At 45.7% G+C, this 17068-nt stretch overlaps 1 protein-coding gene across 9 annotated transcripts in view; it reads left to right on the forward strand.

Annotated features, from left to right (window-relative positions):
* The first annotated feature begins 283 nt into the window (after window positions 1-283).
* Window positions 284-17068, forward strand: part of CHD4 (chromodomain helicase DNA binding protein 4) — a 37277-nt gene continuing 20492 nt past the window's right edge. For 2 of the 9 annotated variants that reach the window (XM_069101614.1, XM_069101615.1), the window contains exons 1-25: window positions 284-471; window positions 1408-1582; window positions 5392-5513; window positions 5719-5934; window positions 6159-6277; window positions 6403-6644; window positions 8455-8582; window positions 8819-8954; window positions 9088-9266; window positions 9434-9673; window positions 10283-10486; window positions 10577-10782; window positions 11163-11294; window positions 11371-11467; window positions 12454-12645; window positions 13108-13308; window positions 13437-13574; window positions 13733-13854; window positions 13999-14172; window positions 14549-14690; window positions 14784-14915; window positions 15018-15135; window positions 15368-15492; window positions 15829-16066; window positions 16230-16405. In XM_069101614.1, coding sequence (XP_068957715.1) covers window positions 1486-1582; window positions 5392-5513; window positions 5719-5934; window positions 6159-6277; window positions 6403-6644; window positions 8455-8582; window positions 8819-8954; window positions 9088-9266; window positions 9434-9673; window positions 10283-10486; window positions 10577-10782; window positions 11163-11294; window positions 11371-11467; window positions 12454-12645; window positions 13108-13308; window positions 13437-13574; window positions 13733-13854; window positions 13999-14172; window positions 14549-14690; window positions 14784-14915; window positions 15018-15135; window positions 15368-15492; window positions 15829-16066; window positions 16230-16405 — 3876 coding nt within the window. In that variant the 5' untranslated portion in view covers window positions 284-471; window positions 1408-1485. The remainder of the gene's footprint in view (window positions 472-1407; window positions 1583-5391; window positions 5514-5718; window positions 5935-6158; window positions 6278-6402; window positions 6645-8454; window positions 8583-8818; window positions 8955-9087; window positions 9267-9433; window positions 9674-10282; window positions 10487-10576; window positions 10783-11162; window positions 11295-11370; window positions 11468-12453; window positions 12646-13107; window positions 13309-13436; window positions 13575-13732; window positions 13855-13998; window positions 14173-14548; window positions 14691-14783; window positions 14916-15017; window positions 15136-15367; window positions 15493-15828; window positions 16067-16229; window positions 16406-17068) is intronic. The other 7 variants (XM_069101619.1, XM_069101617.1, XM_069101622.1 and 4 more) reach the window with 7 other exon arrangements.

Genomic DNA, 17068 nt, shown 5'->3' on the forward strand with positions numbered 1-17068 from the left:
GGTTATTATGGGATGTTTGGGGAGAAAGGGTTGAGTTGCAAAGGAACTGAGTATTATGGGATGCCTCTAACTCTGGCATACATGTGTATGGAAGTGGGGGAGTCCACAAGTATTATGGGATGTCCGGGAGGTGGGCGGTTGCTCCGGTGACACGCGCGCGCGAGCGATGAAGGGGCGGGGCCAATGGTTGCTAGGGCGACGAGGGGGCGGGCGTTGCCGGGGAGATCCAGGGAGGAAGGTGGAGGGTGGGGGGAAGGGGACAGGGGAGGGTTGGAGTTGGTTGGGGTTATTATGGGCTGTCCGCGGGGGGGGCGGGGCTTGGGCTGTGGGATTTCCCGGCCGGTGTTTCGGGCCCTTTAAGAGGCGAAGCCGGAGCCGGAGCCATTTTCCCCCCTTCGGCCGCGGCGAGGAGGAGCTGGAGTGCGAGCGAGAGCTGCGAGAGCTACGAGAGCTGGACCCCGCGGCTCCGGGGTGAGGAGGGGGCGGGGTCCCCGAGGAAAGACCCCTACATACACACACACTACCTTCCCGAGAAACTCTCCCAGGGGTCCCCTCGCCTATCCCGCAGAAAGCCCCTTCAAAACCGGCTGGCTGCCCCCCCCCGGCCCCCCGGGGGGCCGGGGGGGGGGGGAGCAGAACCCTCCCCCACCCAGGGCTCCGAGGAGCCTCTTTGGGCCTCTGTGCGCCCTTTCCGCCCCCCAGGACAACGGGGAGGGGGCGGCTTCCTACTATATCAGGAGCCTGCCCCCTCTTCTGCCCTTTGCGGGCTTGTTCCCCGGGACACGTGGCTTGGCCCCCTCCCCTAGGTTATCCAGCAGACCCTCCCCCCCACCCCCTGCCCCCCACTCCGGTCCGTGCTCAAGTCTGGAGGCTCCACCCTCCCCCTTCCCCTGGCTCCCTGGAAAACCTGAAGTGCTCCCGGGATCAGCTGCCCTCTCTGGGGACTGACCCCTCCCCGGCGTCCGGGAGCAGCCCCTTCCCGCCCCCCAGTGACCTTCTGCCTCCGAGAATCTCCCCTCTCGAAGCCCTCCCCTTCAGCTCGCCCAGCCCAGGCCCCTTCTTCCCCATGGCCCTCTGCTGTCCTCCTACCACAATGCCCGCTTGGTCCTGGAGGAGGGGAGGGCTCCTTCCTTCCTGCCCCTGCCCCACCTCTGGCCTTAGCCTCCCTTACGGGGAGCGAGTCAGATCCCGGACCCTTCCCCCCGAAATGCTGAAGAACGAAGTTCAGCTGAAGTGGGTTTTTCTGTCTGGCCCAAGTGGCAAGGGGGGAGGGGGGTTGGTGGGGTGGTGGGTGGAAAGAATAGGTGGGGGTGGGGTGGGGGAGGGGGACAGGGACAGTGCACGTCACTGACTGTTCTCTCTCTCTTTCTCTGTCTCTTCCCCCCCTCCCCCCCCTCCTCTGCACAGTGACTCGGGCCAGCACAGAGGGCCCCAGGCCGGAGGCAGGAGCAGCTGGGCCAATTCCCTGGCCAGGAGTGGAAGGGGATGGCTTCAGGCCTGGGCTCCCCATCCCCCTGCTCAGCAGGCAGTGAGGAAGAGGACATGGAGGTGCTTCTAAACAGCCTTCCCCCACCCCACCCAGGTAAGTGCTCTGAAGGGGCACAGGCTGGGAAAGAGGAGGCTTTTGGGGCCTTCCTCAAGTGACTCTGTTGGGGCAGGGTTGGGTAATGCCTCTCTTTGCAGAATCTGAGGTGGGAGGGTATGTAGAGGGAGTGGTTCTCTTCAGAGCTCTCCTGTAAAAAAGGGTGATGGCAGCCATGTGTTTCTGCCTTGGGCATCATGGATTGAGGTGTCTTGGAGATGACATCTAGTGCCCATTGTATGGTCTGAGCTCATGGCGAGATGGTAATGCTGTATGTGAAACTTAGAATGAATAGGGTAGCATTAAGCTTAGGTTATGGTCAGCCAGTGCTTTGTTGCTTGGCATTAGGGTTTTGGGGGAGAATGGCCAAGCATCTCTGAAATCTAGTGGGGTCTTGGGGGCAGGGGTCATTGCTGCCTTGGAAAGTATAAACAGGGATTGCTGGGTTCTCTTTTTCAGTTTATTTTTAGCCAGTGATCAGTTACCGGTTTTCTGTTCTCTCTGGTGACTGAACTGTGCAAAGTTTGAATCTCGCTCACAGCCGGGATATGGAGCACTTGCAGCCAGGCAAATTGCTGGAGTGTTTTGGTTGGGGGAATGAAAGCGGAGGGAATATGTTAATGATCTAGAAGACAAGGTTTGAGGGTTTGGGGAGCAGAGGAGCCCCTACCCCAGTACAATGAGTAGGAAGGAATCTTTTTTTTTTTTTTTGAAGACTTTCCGTCATTCTTCTTAGGGAAGGAATGTTTTATTGAAGACCTTGTGTCAGGGAAAGTATGTTTATCTTGGTGGCAGGGGAGAAGAAAGTATATATGTGTGTTATGTGTGTTTGGGGTGGAACCTTGGACCAGGCAAATTGGAATGGTTGGATTTACCCTGTGCTTTCTGGAGATGGAGATGGTACTGACCAGTCCTGAGGAGCAGAGCTTTGGTTAATTCCTCAGACAGAGAGATGCTGTGTGCTTCTCTTGTCTTCTCCTTTACCCCTAAACTGGACTTTTTGTTCTCCTCCTCCTTTTCTTTTTTCCCCATCTCAGGTTTTTCTTCTCCTCCCTGTTGTCTATTCAAGTGAACTCTGTCCTTGTATTGGGTCAGAGAGACAGTGGAGTACGTGATGGATTCAGATTCTTTCATTAGCTGTGTGGCCATTGGGCCAGCCAAGAAATCTCCCTGAGCCTCAGTTTTGTCTTCGGTTAAATGGGGATGATACTGTAGAACCAACTTCACAAGGTTATTGTAAAGTTCAAATGAGACAATGTATGGGAAGTACTTTGTAAACCTTAGAGTACTGTATAAATGTTAACTACTGCTGCTGCTGTTGATTTTTTGTTATCTGAGCCAGCCATCCTCTCATTACAAAGGCTACTGTTCTTGCTTAGGTTCCCCAGTGACTAGCTTTCTTATTTTTAATTTTCTTTACTTTTGAGAAAAACTGGGCTGCCATAGAGATGCTTCTAGATTTGGGGTTTTCTAAGTTAGGGCTAGGGATGTGTGCAGTGCAGCCTCTGCTCTGCCCTTCGAAGTTATTTGGGTGGATGTTAATCCCTATCTTCCACTGCCCTTTGCTTTAGTCTAGTATAGTGGAGGGCCAAATTTTGAACTTCTTTGGTTCATATAGGCTAGGGTAGCATATGGTTGGCCTGTTGTCCAAGGAAGTAGAGTGGTCCTAGCCTTTTCTTGACAAACAGTAGAGTTGTCTTGTGCTATTGGCCTAGAGGCTAGGTGAACCACAGGCAATTATTCCCTTTTTCCCCCTCTGTTGGCCCCCAGGGCTGGGGTTGTTCCTATCCTAGCTGGAAGCTGTATGGGCTCCCAAGATGAACTCTGCCCCAAGCTGTTCTATGACCCAGTTTTTCCACTTTGCCACACCCCGTTCCTGTCCCTTTCCCAAATCTTCCTCCAGATCTCAACTAATGTGATGTTGGCCATGTCAGCACATTCTTTGCCTGAGAGGTTGGGGGGCTATTTGTGGGTGGACTAGGATGTACCTCTTGCATCCTCATTCCCCTTGCCTTCCTCTCGGGATTCTTTATAGGAGTTCTAAAAAGGAGGAACTGGGGTGTTGTTGATCATGGGATAACATGGGAGTGTTCAGATGAGGCCTTCCAGAAAATTATTCTTCCTGGTGAGATCTAGGCCGGGTGTCCTATTCCCTTGGGAGTGGGAGGGGTTGCCTTGAGCCTAGCCTGATCTTGGGCTAAGTAGGCTAGGGGCCTGATGGCGCTTTGTCTAACCTGATGTCTGTTTTCTAATGTCTGGTCCTGGGAGGGAAGAGCCAGAAGCTGCTTAGGGGCTAGGTCTCCAGGGATTAGAGGGTAGGAGCTTGTATAGAATTGGAAAAAGAATATTGTTTATGTTCCTTGGGCCACGTGTGTGAATCTCTGAAACTTGAGGGAAGTGAGGGACTTTGTTATGTAGCTACTCAAATGAAGGTGGCATTGTAGGGTATGTTTTAGAACTTTTTGCCATGAATTCCTACCACAACCAATGAAATATTAGCTATCAGAAGTATGGCAAGGGGATTGTATGTTTGGACCTCTCAATTTCCTAGCTATGTTCTGGTCTTTAAAACAATTTTTTTGGTGGTGTAACTCAACCTCTTGTTATCACTTGTCTCCTGTGCATTTATACTGGGTTTCCTTATCTTGAGGTCTCTCAAGACAAATGTCACCCTAAAACTGGGTAAGGGACCTGGATCTGGGGTCCTTTTGAAAGGGGAAAGGACAAGAAAGTTCTCAATGAGGACAATTTCTTTCCCCTTTCACACCTCCCAGCCATTTCCTGTCTGCCCTATATTGGCATGCTGGGTGCCCTGGGTGGCTTCTGTGGTCAGGAGCCATTTTCCCTCTCCTTAGTTGGTGAGGTACCTCCCTTACCACCCGTATGATGGGTGGGGGTGGCCAGAGAAGGGGGAGTAAGTGAGCTGACATGGATTTCTGTTAAAAAAGAAGCAACATCTGTCCTTCCCTTCCTCCTCAGTGCCCCCCCCCCCCCCAGCCCAGCCCATCAACCATGTATATAACCCTAGGCTTTGTGCTAGTGTGCCCAGAGCCGAGGGGGAGGAGGAAGCCAGATGGGAGAAGGCTGGGTTGGAGGGAGTAGTAACAGCTGATTTGACTTGGGCCCAGGGGAGGGTAAAACTACTGGCCCCAGGGAATATCAGAGAGAAGAAGCTTGGGGTAGGAAAGAAAGGGGAGTAAACTATTGGGGAAGGGAGTGGAGGGGAGTATGGGGGAAGCTGTCTTTGGAGATACAGTTGGCACCTGGGCTTAGGATCCAGAAGCTTTGGTTGCCCTAAGTAGCAGTGAACCAAAGTTGATTTTAAGGGTGTGGAGATGGGGAACCCTGGAGCTGAATTGTTACCCATATTTTTAGAATATTATTAGAGAAAGAGGTATGCTGCCATATTTCCTGTCTTTCAGCTGGTATAATTCCCCAGGTTAGGGATATCTTGTCAATTACAGTGCATCATGACTGAATATTGGAACTTATTTCTCCTGTACTGTTACCTTAGTTCAGAAGCTATGTTAGTGGAGATAAAGAAAATTGCTCTTAAGGAGTGGCCCTGGGGCTCTGTGATAGACCAGAGATGGCTGACTTACTATAGTGGCTCTGTTTAATATGGATCCTGCTTTTTCTTGATCTTTTTCTCTTCTGAGTACCAATTTCTTTTAGTCTCCTGAAGGAGAGTGAAGAAGGCACATTCCCCTCAGAATGTGGGGAAATTATAGATTGAAGACTGGGTACTGGATCCTAACAGTTCCATATCTTCTCTTTTTCTGTGTTCTACCCTAATGAACATACTTAAGAGAATGAAGAAGACCCAGAGGAAGACTTATCAGAGGCAGAGACTCCTAAACTCAAAAAGAAGAAGAAGCCTAAGAAACCCCGGGATCCTAAAATCCCAAAGAGCAAGCGACAAAAAAAGGAGGTGAGTGAGGATGGCTAAAGTATGAATGGATGGAGGGTGGGAAGGAGTCAAAATATGAGAATTAGGGATAGGAAAGACTTGTGTGTAGGGGGTGGACCTTATGTAGGAAAGGTCCTGGGATAAGCCAGGTGGCTGTCCCAAGGCCAGCATGTGTGTAGCATGTGTGTGTCTGTCTCCCTTTCCCTCCCCCCCCTCCCTGTTCTAGCGTGTGCTCTTATGCCGGCAGCTGGGAGACAGCTCTGGGGAGGGGCCTGAGTTTGTGGAGGAAGAAGATGAGATGGTTTTGCGATCAGACAGCGAGGGCAGTGACTATACTCCTGGCAAGAAAAAGAAGAAGAAGCTTGGACCTAAGAAAGAGAAGAAAAGCAAGTCTAAGAGGAAGGAGGAGGAGGAAGAAGATGATGATGATGATGATTCAAAGGTACCTGAATCCGTTGTGTTTTTTTTTTTCTTTCTCATTCCAAAATTTCTTACTGCCCCTTATAAGGCTTTCTCTTATAAAATACCTATCTTCCAGTTCTGTCCCCTTATAATAGTATTCTGATCCAATAATTCTCAGCTTCTCAAAGGTCCTTTGTTACTCCTTAATATGTACCATTGAAAGAACTGCTAGGGCTTTGACTCTTTTCCCTTGGCCTCCTGCAGGAGCCCAAGTCATCAGGTCAGCTACTGGAAGACTGGGGCATGGAGGACATTGACCACGTGTTCTCAGAAGAAGATTACCGCACCCTTACCAACTATAAGGCCTTCAGCCAGTTTGTCCGGTATTTAAGCTAAGACTCAGGGATCATTAGAAAGGGAAGAGGCATATGCCTCTCTTTTTCAGTCTCTAATCCTGCTATTTCTTCTGTTTATCAAACAGTGTCTAATTTCATTCTTCTTTCCCCAGACCTCTCATTGCTGCTAAGAACCCCAAGATTGCAGTTTCCAAGATGATGATGGTTTTAGGGGCCAAGTGGCGAGAGTTCAGTACCAACAACCCCTTCAAGGGCAGTTCTGGGGCCTCAGTGGCAGCTGCAGCTGCTGCTGCTGTGGCTGTGGTGGAGAGTATGGTAACTGCAACTGAAGTTGCTCCACCTCCACCCCCTGTGGAGGTACCCATCCGCAAGGCGAAAACCAAGGAGGGCAAAGGTTAGTAAGATAAGATAGGAATATGTAGACAAGTCTGGTTGTAAGATGTCTTTTCTTACATAGGAGGTTGAATTTGGATCTCAAGTTTAGGTTGGAGAAGTTTGGGGAAAATTATGTTGGCAAAACTATATTAGGAAGTATTGTAAAGAGGATTTTCTTCTTTTTTTAAACCTACTGCCCAGTGATTCAATTCAACACATTTGTGTTAAGTGCCATATGAGGAAGGCACTGTGCTTGGCTCAGGGGATAACATACAAAGACAAAAGCTAAATGATCTTTAAGGAGCTTGCATTCTCCTGGGGAAGAGCTAGGTAGGAAGATTTGTTCTGTATGGCAATATGAGGAGGGAAAGAGCACTGACTTTTGGGGGTATCAGGAAAAGCTTCACAAAGGTGCCAGCTATACTAACTCTTAAAGGGAGATAAGGATTCTGAGAAGCAGGGATGAAAAGATAACATTTCAGGAATGAGGAACATTGAGTTTGGGAAGCTGATTTAATAAAATTTGGCTAGAGCATAAAGTGTGAAGGGGAGTAATTTGATAAGACTGAAGTCAGATTGTGGTGGGCCCTCTTGCCAGGCTGAGAAGGCAGAACTTTTGTCCTAATGGCAGTAACGATTTTTGAGTAGTAAAGGGAGTGGGGCACGGAGGTAGTGACGTGAACAAATGTGTTACAGGAATATTAATTTGTCAGCTGTGGGCAGCAGTATTGAAAAGGGGAAGGCTTAGAAGCAAATATAACAATCTGTTAGGGTAGCCTAGGTGAGATTTTGATGGCTGGAACTAGAGTAGTAGCTCTGTGACTGGACAGAAGAGAATGGGTGAATTGACAGGATGGGGTAATACATTGGACAAGTAGAGCCTGAGATGCTGATTGAATATGCAGGTGGAGGTGTTGTAGAAGCAGAATCCAGAGCTCATAATTGATTGGATTTAGGAGGAGAAAATAGAGGTAAGAATAACTTTTGGGTGACTAGGATAAATAAGGAAGTTTAGAAGTGGGGTTTTTCAGTGGGGAGATCATAAACTCTATTTTAGACTTGCTGTTTTTGAAATACTAATGGAACTTCCACATGGAGATGTCTAGCAGGCAACTGATGATGCCAGACTGAGAACTTAGGAAAAAGTTGAATGGATATATAGATTTGTGAATCATCTTTATACAGATGAAATGATCAAGAAGGAAGTTGCAAAGAGGAAAGGACTGAGAACAGAGTCCTGGGGGACATCCACTCTATGGAATTAGGAAATGAAAGATGGTATAGTAAAGGATTCTGAGAAAGCTTGATTAAGTAGATAGGGTGAAAAAAATCAGGAGTAGTTTCTGAAAACCAAAGGAAGAAAGAGTATTCAGGTACATGTTGTGGGAAGACAGGTCAGCAGTGTAGAAAAAACTGTAGAGAGGTCAAGAAAGATGGAAAATGCTATTGGATTTAGCAGTTAAAGTGGTTGGCAACTTTGGAGAGACGAAGTTTAGGTAGAGTAGTGGGTCGAAAGCCAGATTGAAAGAGTTGGAGAATTATGAGTGGGTGGTGAGGAAGTAGAAGCAGTGAGTGAGCATAGATGATTTTTTTTCTAAAAGTTTGGCAGTGAAAGGGATCAGTAGCTTGAACAGGTATGGTAGGATAGGGTTAAGTGAAGTATGTGTGGGTTTTTTTTTTTAAAGGATGTGGTAAACCTGACGAATTTGCAGATAACAGGAATGGAGTCAGAAATAGGAAGAGATTAAAGGTGAATGAGGGAATAAGGTCAATAAGGCAGACTTTTGGAGCCCTTGGAGAGTTGGTCTTTGCATTTAACTTTCTTTTAGGTCCCAATGCCCGACGGAAGCCTAAAGCTAGCCCCCGTGTGCCCGATGCTAAGAAGCCTAAACCGAAGAAGGTGGCACCCCTGAAAATCAAACTGGGAGGCTTTGGCTCTAAGCGCAAGAGGTCTTCGGTGAGAATCTGCATGTGGTAGGGTCACCACATCCCAAGGAGAAAGTACCCTAGAATGGGATACAGCAGTGGATATAAGTGTGGGAGGTTGTGGGCAGAGTTGTTATAGTAGACATCTAATACTCCCTCCTAGTATCCTAACATTCTCCCTGAAAGGAAAGAATGGTACTTTCCTTATCATATACGTCTTCCCCTTGGCTAGGACTTCTATATCTCTGATCCCTTTCATCCTGCCAGAGTGAAGATGATGACCTGGATGTGGAATCTGACTTTGATGATGCTAGTATCAACAGTTACTCTGTGTCAGATGGATCAACTAGTCGGAGCAGCCGCAGCCGCAAGAAACTCAGAGCTACCAAAAAGAAAAAGAAAGGTGTGTTTCTCTTATGTCTTTGTATGGTTATTGGTGAGGGCCCAAATCCCCTAAAAATAGGCCTGAGACTTGGAGGTATCATAATGGGTGGCGGGTTGTGCTACTTACTGGGCTTCCCCTCTTCCTTGCCTAGGCGAGGAGGAGGTGACTGCTGTGGATGGTTATGAGACAGACCACCAGGACTACTGTGAAGTGTGCCAGCAAGGAGGCGAGATCATCCTGTGTGATACCTGTCCCCGTGCTTACCACATGGTCTGCCTGGATCCTGATATGGAGAAGGCCCCAGAGGGCAAGTGGAGTTGTCCACACTGTGTGAGTACCTGTCAAATATGGGCCTCTGTTGACTTGGGGGAGGTTGTATTTTATAGGGTTATGGGGATGAAGCTTATGAGATTTTGGGGAAAGAAGCTGGTTTTGGGGGAAAAGGTAGGTCAAGAACTGGGGGGGGGGTGGAACCTAACTGTGATCTCTTACCACAGGAAAAGGAGGGTATCCAGTGGGAGGCAAAGGAGGACAACTCTGAGGGTGAAGAAATACTAGAAGAAGTTGGCGGTGACCCTGAGGAGGAGGATGATCATCACATGGAGTTCTGCCGTGTCTGCAAGGATGGTGGGGAACTGCTCTGCTGTGACACCTGTCCCTCTTCCTACCATATCCACTGCCTGAATCCCCCACTTCCAGAGATCCCCAATGGCGAATGGCTCTGTCCTCGTTGCACAGTGAGTGCCTGACTTGAAGTTGTAGGGGGGAAGTAAAATTCATAACTTACTGCATTGTTATTATGTAGCACCAAAGCATCATGACAGTAAAGAAGGCAAGGGATTGGTTGGGAACTAGGGAAATGACTTCTTTAGTTCTGAAGCAGTTCCTGTCTACCTAGCTTTTATAAAACCCAAGGTTTCTGGTGATTCTGGAATTCATCTGGCAGGAAAGTTAATATTTTGCCAGCTGTCCAGAGGGTACTGAAGTAGTGTCGTCTTAGTCTGGAGCACTCTGTTCCTGTCTCTGCCTTGACACCCAGCCTCAGGGACCCTATCAATTCACACTGGTTTATTGGAGCCACTTAATACTCTATAATTTTCCATAAGGAAAATCCAGGCCTCCAAGTCTATTGATTTACCAGGTTTAATTGTCCTGTATAATTTTTTGAGAACTAGGCATTTGGGTGGTAAAAAAGAGATTAGTTGTGAAACCATTGCTAGATGAAGATAAGAAATGGAAAAGATTTTTCCTTCTTTCTGTTGCTATAAACCTCTGACTGTGCTGACACAGGGTATATCAGGCCTTTTCTTTAGAGCTATGCTTTTGTGTTTATTATCTTTTTTTAGTGCCCTTCACTGAAAGGTAAAGTTCAGAAGATCTTGATCTGGAAATGGGGGCAGCCACCATCCCCTACACCAGTGCCTCGACCTCCTGATGCTGACCCCAATACTCCTTCCCCTAAACCTCTGGAGGGGCGACCTGAGCGGCAGTTCTTTGTGAAGTGGCAAGGCATGTCCTATTGGCACTGTTCTTGGGTGTCAGAACTACAGGTAAATGTGGCTCGATGTGTGCAATGAAGTACAGGGAGTAAGGGAAAAGATAATATTCCTAGATAAAGGATAATATTTTTCTGATCCCAGCTGGAGCTTCACTGCCAAGTGATGTTCCGCAACTACCAGCGCAAGAATGATATGGATGAACCACCATCTGGAGACTTTGGTGGGGAGGAAGAAAAAAGCCGTAAGCGAAAGAACAAAGACCCCAAGTTTGCAGAAATGGAGGAACGCTTCTACCGCTATGGGATTAAACCTGAGTGGATGATGATTCACCGAATCCTCAACCATAGGTACTAGTAAAGCTTGTGGTTGCTATAGGTTGTTAAGGTTGGCCTTATGAGGTTACTGGAATTGGCGTGAGTGGGGAACAAGATCTCTGTGAAAGAGAATTAGGACTCATTTTTCCTGTTACTTAGACTGAGCAAGTAGAAAGTCTGTCAGTGTCTTATACAAAATACGTGTGCAATTAGTATTAAAGGAATCTTGGTGTTTAAACTGTTATGAGAGGAAAGGGGTGGTGGTGGTGGTAATGTTGCTCTTGGTGACCACCCTAGAGGTGCAGAGTTTGATTTCCTAGCTTGCAGTATGTGTTGTTCAGGCCTGTCTACCTCAAGATCCTGAAGAGAATGGAGTAACCTACTCTGACAGTTCTTTTTCTTTGGTGCCACAGTGTGGATAAGAAGGGTCATGTCCACTATTTGATCAAATGGCGGGACCTGCCCTATGATCAAGCATCTTGGGAGAGTGAGGATGTGGAGGTGCAAGATTATGATCTGTTCAAGCAGAGTTACTGGAACCATAGGTGAGTATTTGAGTGCCTTCATAGTGGGAGAGAAAGGACATTGGAAGGGCAGACATCTAACCTCTCTTTTCTTTAGGGAGCTAATGCGGGGTGAGGAAGGACGACCTGGCAAAAAGCTCAAGAAGGTTAAGCTAAGGAAGTTGGAGAGGCCCCCTGAAACCCCTACAGTTGATGTGAGTTGTGACAGAGAAAAGGATATCACTTATTTAGGTGGGAGAATGGATCTTGTCTCCATCCAGACGATGCTTCATTTGATGGCAGTGCTATAAATAATAACCTGTTCTCTCTAGCTCTTAATTGTTTTAGTTAAGTCTCCTTTTCCTCCCTTCACCATACCTCTAAATTAAGAGAGGGCTTTATTTCCTCTCATTCTAGCCAGCAGGGAAACTAAAGCATAGAGGTGGAAAAGGGGAAGGGGAGGATGGAAAGTTTGTTTAAGGTCATGAAAATCCTGGAGAAAAGTAACAGGGTGTAATGGAAAGAGTGCTACACTTGGAGTCAGGAAAGACTTGGGTTTGAATCTATCCTTTGACATTTAGCTGTGAGACTGGGCAAATAACTTAATCTCTCTTAGCTCTTGTTTTATCACCTGTAAAATGAGAGTGTTAATACAACTGTCTGTCTTACACAGTGTTTATGACTATCAAATGAAAAGATTTACAAAGTACTTTTACATACATTAATAACATCCTTAGCCCATATTTATATATACTTTGTTGAGTTGGGGCTAGATCTCAGCATTCCTGATCTTCATCCCAAGGCTCTTTTCCTCTCTGGTTGTCTTTTTTTGGAGAATAGACAGGAAAGTTGTCAAAATGAACCTTAGGAAGGAATGTGGTATAAATAGGTTTCCTTAATTTGGAGAATTTTATGACTTTAGGAATTATTAAATTACTGAGGGACACTAGAGTGTTTTCCTGAAAATCTTTTAATACTAAAACTAAAAATTTATTTGGTGGGTTATTGTTCTGCCAAGAGGAAGAGGTTAGGACAACGGCAGAGGGGAAATAATGACCTCTAAGGAAACTTTGCACAGGCTTTCGTGTTGACATGTAAGTAGGCTGGAAAAGATACTTGGTATTACAAAGTCATCTTTGTCTTCGTGGAATATAAGCCCATCACCTGCCTGTTTCTGACTTCCCGCTATTTTTTCTTTCAGCCAACAGTGAAGTATGAGCGGCAGCCAGAGTACTTAGATGCCACTGGTGGGACTTTACATCCCTATCAGATGGAGGGATTGAACTGGTTGCGCTTTTCCTGGGCCCAGGGCACTGACACCATCTTGGCAGATGAAATGGGCTTGGGCAAAACTGTTCAGACAGCTGTATTCCTCTACTCTTTATACAAGGAGGTGAGAAAGAGCACAGCTATTACTTATCTTTTCTGTCTTCTCAAAACTATTCATTTATTGCAGAGCCTTTTACTTAGTGCCGAGGTAGGAGAGGAGACTAATTCTTGTTCTTAGAGCATTTGGTATAATGGGGGAAATAAGACAGAAAAAGAATATTTATTACATAACAAAATGTAACTAGTGGCAGACAGGCAGAGCTGTAGGAATGTATGTTCAGGGCAGGTGTCCCAGTTTGATCAGACCTGTGGGAGGAATTAGTCTGAGAAGGCCCCATGGAAGACCAAGTTTTGAAGGAGGGTCAAAACAGTTTAGAAGGGGAGAAGGTTTAAGACTGATGCTGATGCCTTTTGTTCTTTTTCAAACTCTTGGCAGGGACGTTGGGCAGTTGTAATGTATAGAGTGGTTTATAGACATGGGGTAGTAAAAGGACCTAAAACTCTTCTCTTCCCTTTCCCACCCCAGGGTCATTCAAAAGGCCCTTTCCTAGTGAGTGCCCCACTTTCTACAATCATCAACTGGGAGCGAGAGTTTGAGATGTGGGCTCCAGACATGTATGTGGTAACCTATGTTGGGGACAAGGATAGTCGTGCCATTATCCGTGAAAATGAGTTTTCTTTTGAAGACAATGCTATCCGTGGTGGCAAGAAGGCTTCAAGAATGAAGGTATCTCAGAGGGAGATTATCAAGCCTATTCCCTTGGGATGAAGAAAAAGGGAAACCCTGGGATCTTGAAGATGCTCCTCACAGTAGTGGGGCTTAGCATCAGTGATTGGGTCCCCCTTCCTTTGCAGAAAGAAGCATCTGTGAAATTTCATGTGTTGCTGACTTCCTATGAACTGATCACCATTGACATGGCCATTCTGGGCTCCATTGATTGGGCCTGCCTGATCGTGGATGAAGCTCATAGACTTAAGAACAATCAGTCTAAGGTAAGCAAAGTCTTTGGCCTCTTTTATTAGATTCTATTGATTTATTGAAGGTGGGGAATCTGAAGGATTGGGATTCTCTGGATTCATGCTGGGGCCCATAGGTGGCATGAAGTGATCTGTTTTCCTTTCCCTCTTACCTGACTCCTCTGCCCTATTAGTTTTTCAGGGTCCTCAATGGGTACTCCCTCCAGCACAAGTTACTACTAACAGGGACTCCTCTACAGAATAACTTAGAGGAGCTCTTCCACCTGCTTAATTTCCTCACTCCAGAAAGATTCCAGTAAGTATTTTTTAATTACAGTACATCATTTCTCATACCTACTCTACTACTTCCCCCCCATTTTTTTTCCTGTTTATCACATATTTCTCTGCCTCTTCCCCCCCCAATTCTCTGATAAACTTCTTTCCTTTTTCCTTGATATAGCAACCTGGAGGGATTCCTAGAGGAGTTTGCTGACATTGCCAAGGAGGACCAGATCAAGAAATTGCATGACATGTTGGGTCCTCATATGTTGCGGCGGCTTAAAGCTGATGTCTTCAAGAACATGCCCTCCAAGACAGAGCTGATTGTGCGTGTGGAACTGAGCCCCATGCAGAAGTGAGTTGGAAGAATGTTCCCTGAAGGGACAGGAGAAACACTAAGTCCACCAAAAATATCTAGAAAAATCTGCTTGTCCCCCACAATATTTCCAGTATCCACACTTTGCTCCATTCTGGGAACATTCCAATTCTGGGGCATCTGGTGGTAGGGAACAAGTGGGGCCTGGAGATGCTATCAGTACCAGTGTCATAAAACACTTTTTCCAATTTTAGTCAAGTTCTATTTGCAAGTTACTTTTAGGTTCAATTTAATAACTTTTAGACCCTAAGCCTAGGATTTTTTTAATTCTCTGGGTTCCACCAAAAGAAGGGATATACCTAGAACTTAGGATTATCTTGAAGTTTGGTAGTATGACTTTCTGTTCTGTCTGCAGGAAATACTACAAGTACATTCTAACTCGAAACTTTGAAGCACTCAATGCTCGGGGTGGTGGCAATCAGGTTTCCTTACTTAATGTGGTGATGGATCTTAAAAAGTGCTGTAATCACCCTTACCTCTTCCCTGTGGCTGCCATGGTATGTCCTGAAACTTCTATTTCTTTAATGTCATCTGAATTACTCCCTTGTCTTTCATTTCATTTTTCTTTCCTTTCCTATCTTTTACTCTAGGAAGCACCAAAGATGCCCAATGGGATGTATGATGGCAGTGCCCTAATTCGAGCATCAGGGAAGCTACTTTTATTGCAAAAAATGCTCAAGAACCTCAAAGAGGGTGGCCACCGTGTACTCATTTTCTCACAGGTATCAATCAAGTGTGTTGGGATAAAATATAGGAGAGTTAGAAGGAGATGGTTCTTAGGAAGAGAACTCAACTCATGTATATCAAATATATTCTTTTTTTAGATGACTAAGATGTTGGACCTTTTAGAAGATTTTTTGGAACATGAAGGTTATAAGTATGAGCGAATTGATGGGGGTATTACTGGGAACATGCGTCAGGAGGCCATTGATCGCTTTAACGGTAAGAGGTCAGGATATATATATATATGTATTGAGAAAAGGGGGGCAAATCAAAACACCATCAGACTTGTCTTTTGGCTAGTCACTTTTTTCCACACCTGTTTTTCCATTTATACCTGCCACAGGGGAATTTATTGAGTAGGGAAGGAAATAACAGAGTTTACCTCTGGCTTGAAAGGTGTCTGATTATTTCTGAAAGATATCTGAAATGGCATTTTTTATTCTCTTTACAGCACCTGGTGCTCAACAGTTTTGCTTTCTTCTTTCTACTCGAGCTGGGGGCCTGGGAATCAATTTGGCTACTGCAGATACTGTTATCATCTATGACTCTGACTGGAACCCCCATAATGACATCCAGGTGAACAGGCTCAGATTCAAAGTGATGAGTTGCTGAGCATTGATACTATTTGTTTATGTAAAGGTCCCCTGCCTTTTATGAGTAGATGGCTAAATGAAAACAGAAGTTTTACTTTTCATAACTGTTAATCTTTTTGTGAGCAAGAGAATTGGGCATGATGGTAATGCTTTCAGGGAACAGTCCCTCAATTCCATCTTATTCTAGTATCTAGGTTGGGAAGATTGATACAGGCATTGGTACTTAGATGTGGAGAGAAGTCCAGATGCAAGGATCAATAGATCAGGGAAACAGGGTGAAAGATATTCAACTTTTGCCTCTTTTCCTACCATCCTGTAGGCTTTTAGCAGAGCCCATCGAATTGGTCAGAATAAAAAAGTGATGATCTACCGTTTTGTGACTCGTGCTTCAGTAGAGGAGCGAATCACACAGGTGGCAAAGAAGAAGATGATGCTTACACATCTTGTAGTAAGGCCTGGCCTAGGCTCTAAGACTGGCTCCATGTCCAAGCAGGAGCTTGATGATATCCTCAAGTTTGGTACTGAGGAACTATTCAAGGATGAAGCCACTGATGGAGGTAAGGATTTGGTTGGGTCTTTAAACTTGGTATACAGTATTAGAGAGTATTTATGGGAGTTGGAGTGGTAGATCTTCCAGGGGAAAGTTACTTAAATTTTTTGACTCATTCTGTTCTACCAAATACCTCCTGGTCCTTTATGTGGGATACTGTTTTCTCATAGGGGGAGACAACAAGGAAGGAGAAGACAGTAGTGTTATCCACTATGATGACAAGGCCATAGAGCGACTACTAGATCGAAATCAGGATGAAACAGAAGACACAGAACTTCAAGGCATGAATGAATACCTGAGCTCCTTCAAGGTGGCCCAGTATGTGGTTCGGGAAGAAGAAATGGGGGTAAGTGACAATGGGGAAATCTGGAACCATCAATCAGGAGTAGGGTGGTATTTAAAATGGGAAGAATCCATTCTCCAGGTGTGCATTTCTTTATCCATTCTTAAATTCAGGTTGTCTAAACTGACCTTTGTCCCAACAGGCTTTTGGTGACTCTTGCCAATCTTCTTAATTCTGTTATTTCCTCTGTTTTCTTTTTAATCCATTTGTTTCTGAAGGATATTCATTGATAGCTTACTCCATTGCCTTATTGTATTGTGGAGGTTTTCAAATGTTAAGCCAGTATTGTGAGGTTCTACGTTATTAGAAAGACGTGAAGCATAGTCATATCTTTTCAAGACTGGCTTCCATTTGCAGAAGCTCATTGCCAGAGGTGAGACACTTTTTGATGAATTCTTTGGCCATGGGAAAAAGTGAACCTCAGGCTTGGTTGTCATTCTGCTTCTACAGTGATTGTGGTATAGTGGTAGAGAATGGAGCAAATTGGTGTTATGGGGAGGATGGCAAAAAATATGTCGACTACATGTTTAAAGAGTAAGAACCAAAAAAAGACAGACCAGAGGTTTGTAGTTTTTACAAATATCTCATGTATCTGTGTCATGGATACTGTCTGTCCTCAATTAGAGAGTCTATATGTGTTGGCTATGGCTAGGGCCAAATTACATC

The sequence above is a fragment of the Petaurus breviceps genome, unplaced genomic scaffold (genome assembly GCF_028583685.1).
Source record: "Petaurus breviceps papuanus isolate PSGF00001 unplaced genomic scaffold, PetGlider_PUasm1.0 470, whole genome shotgun sequence".
NCBI lineage: Eukaryota > Metazoa > Chordata > Mammalia > Diprotodontia > Petauridae > Petaurus > Petaurus breviceps.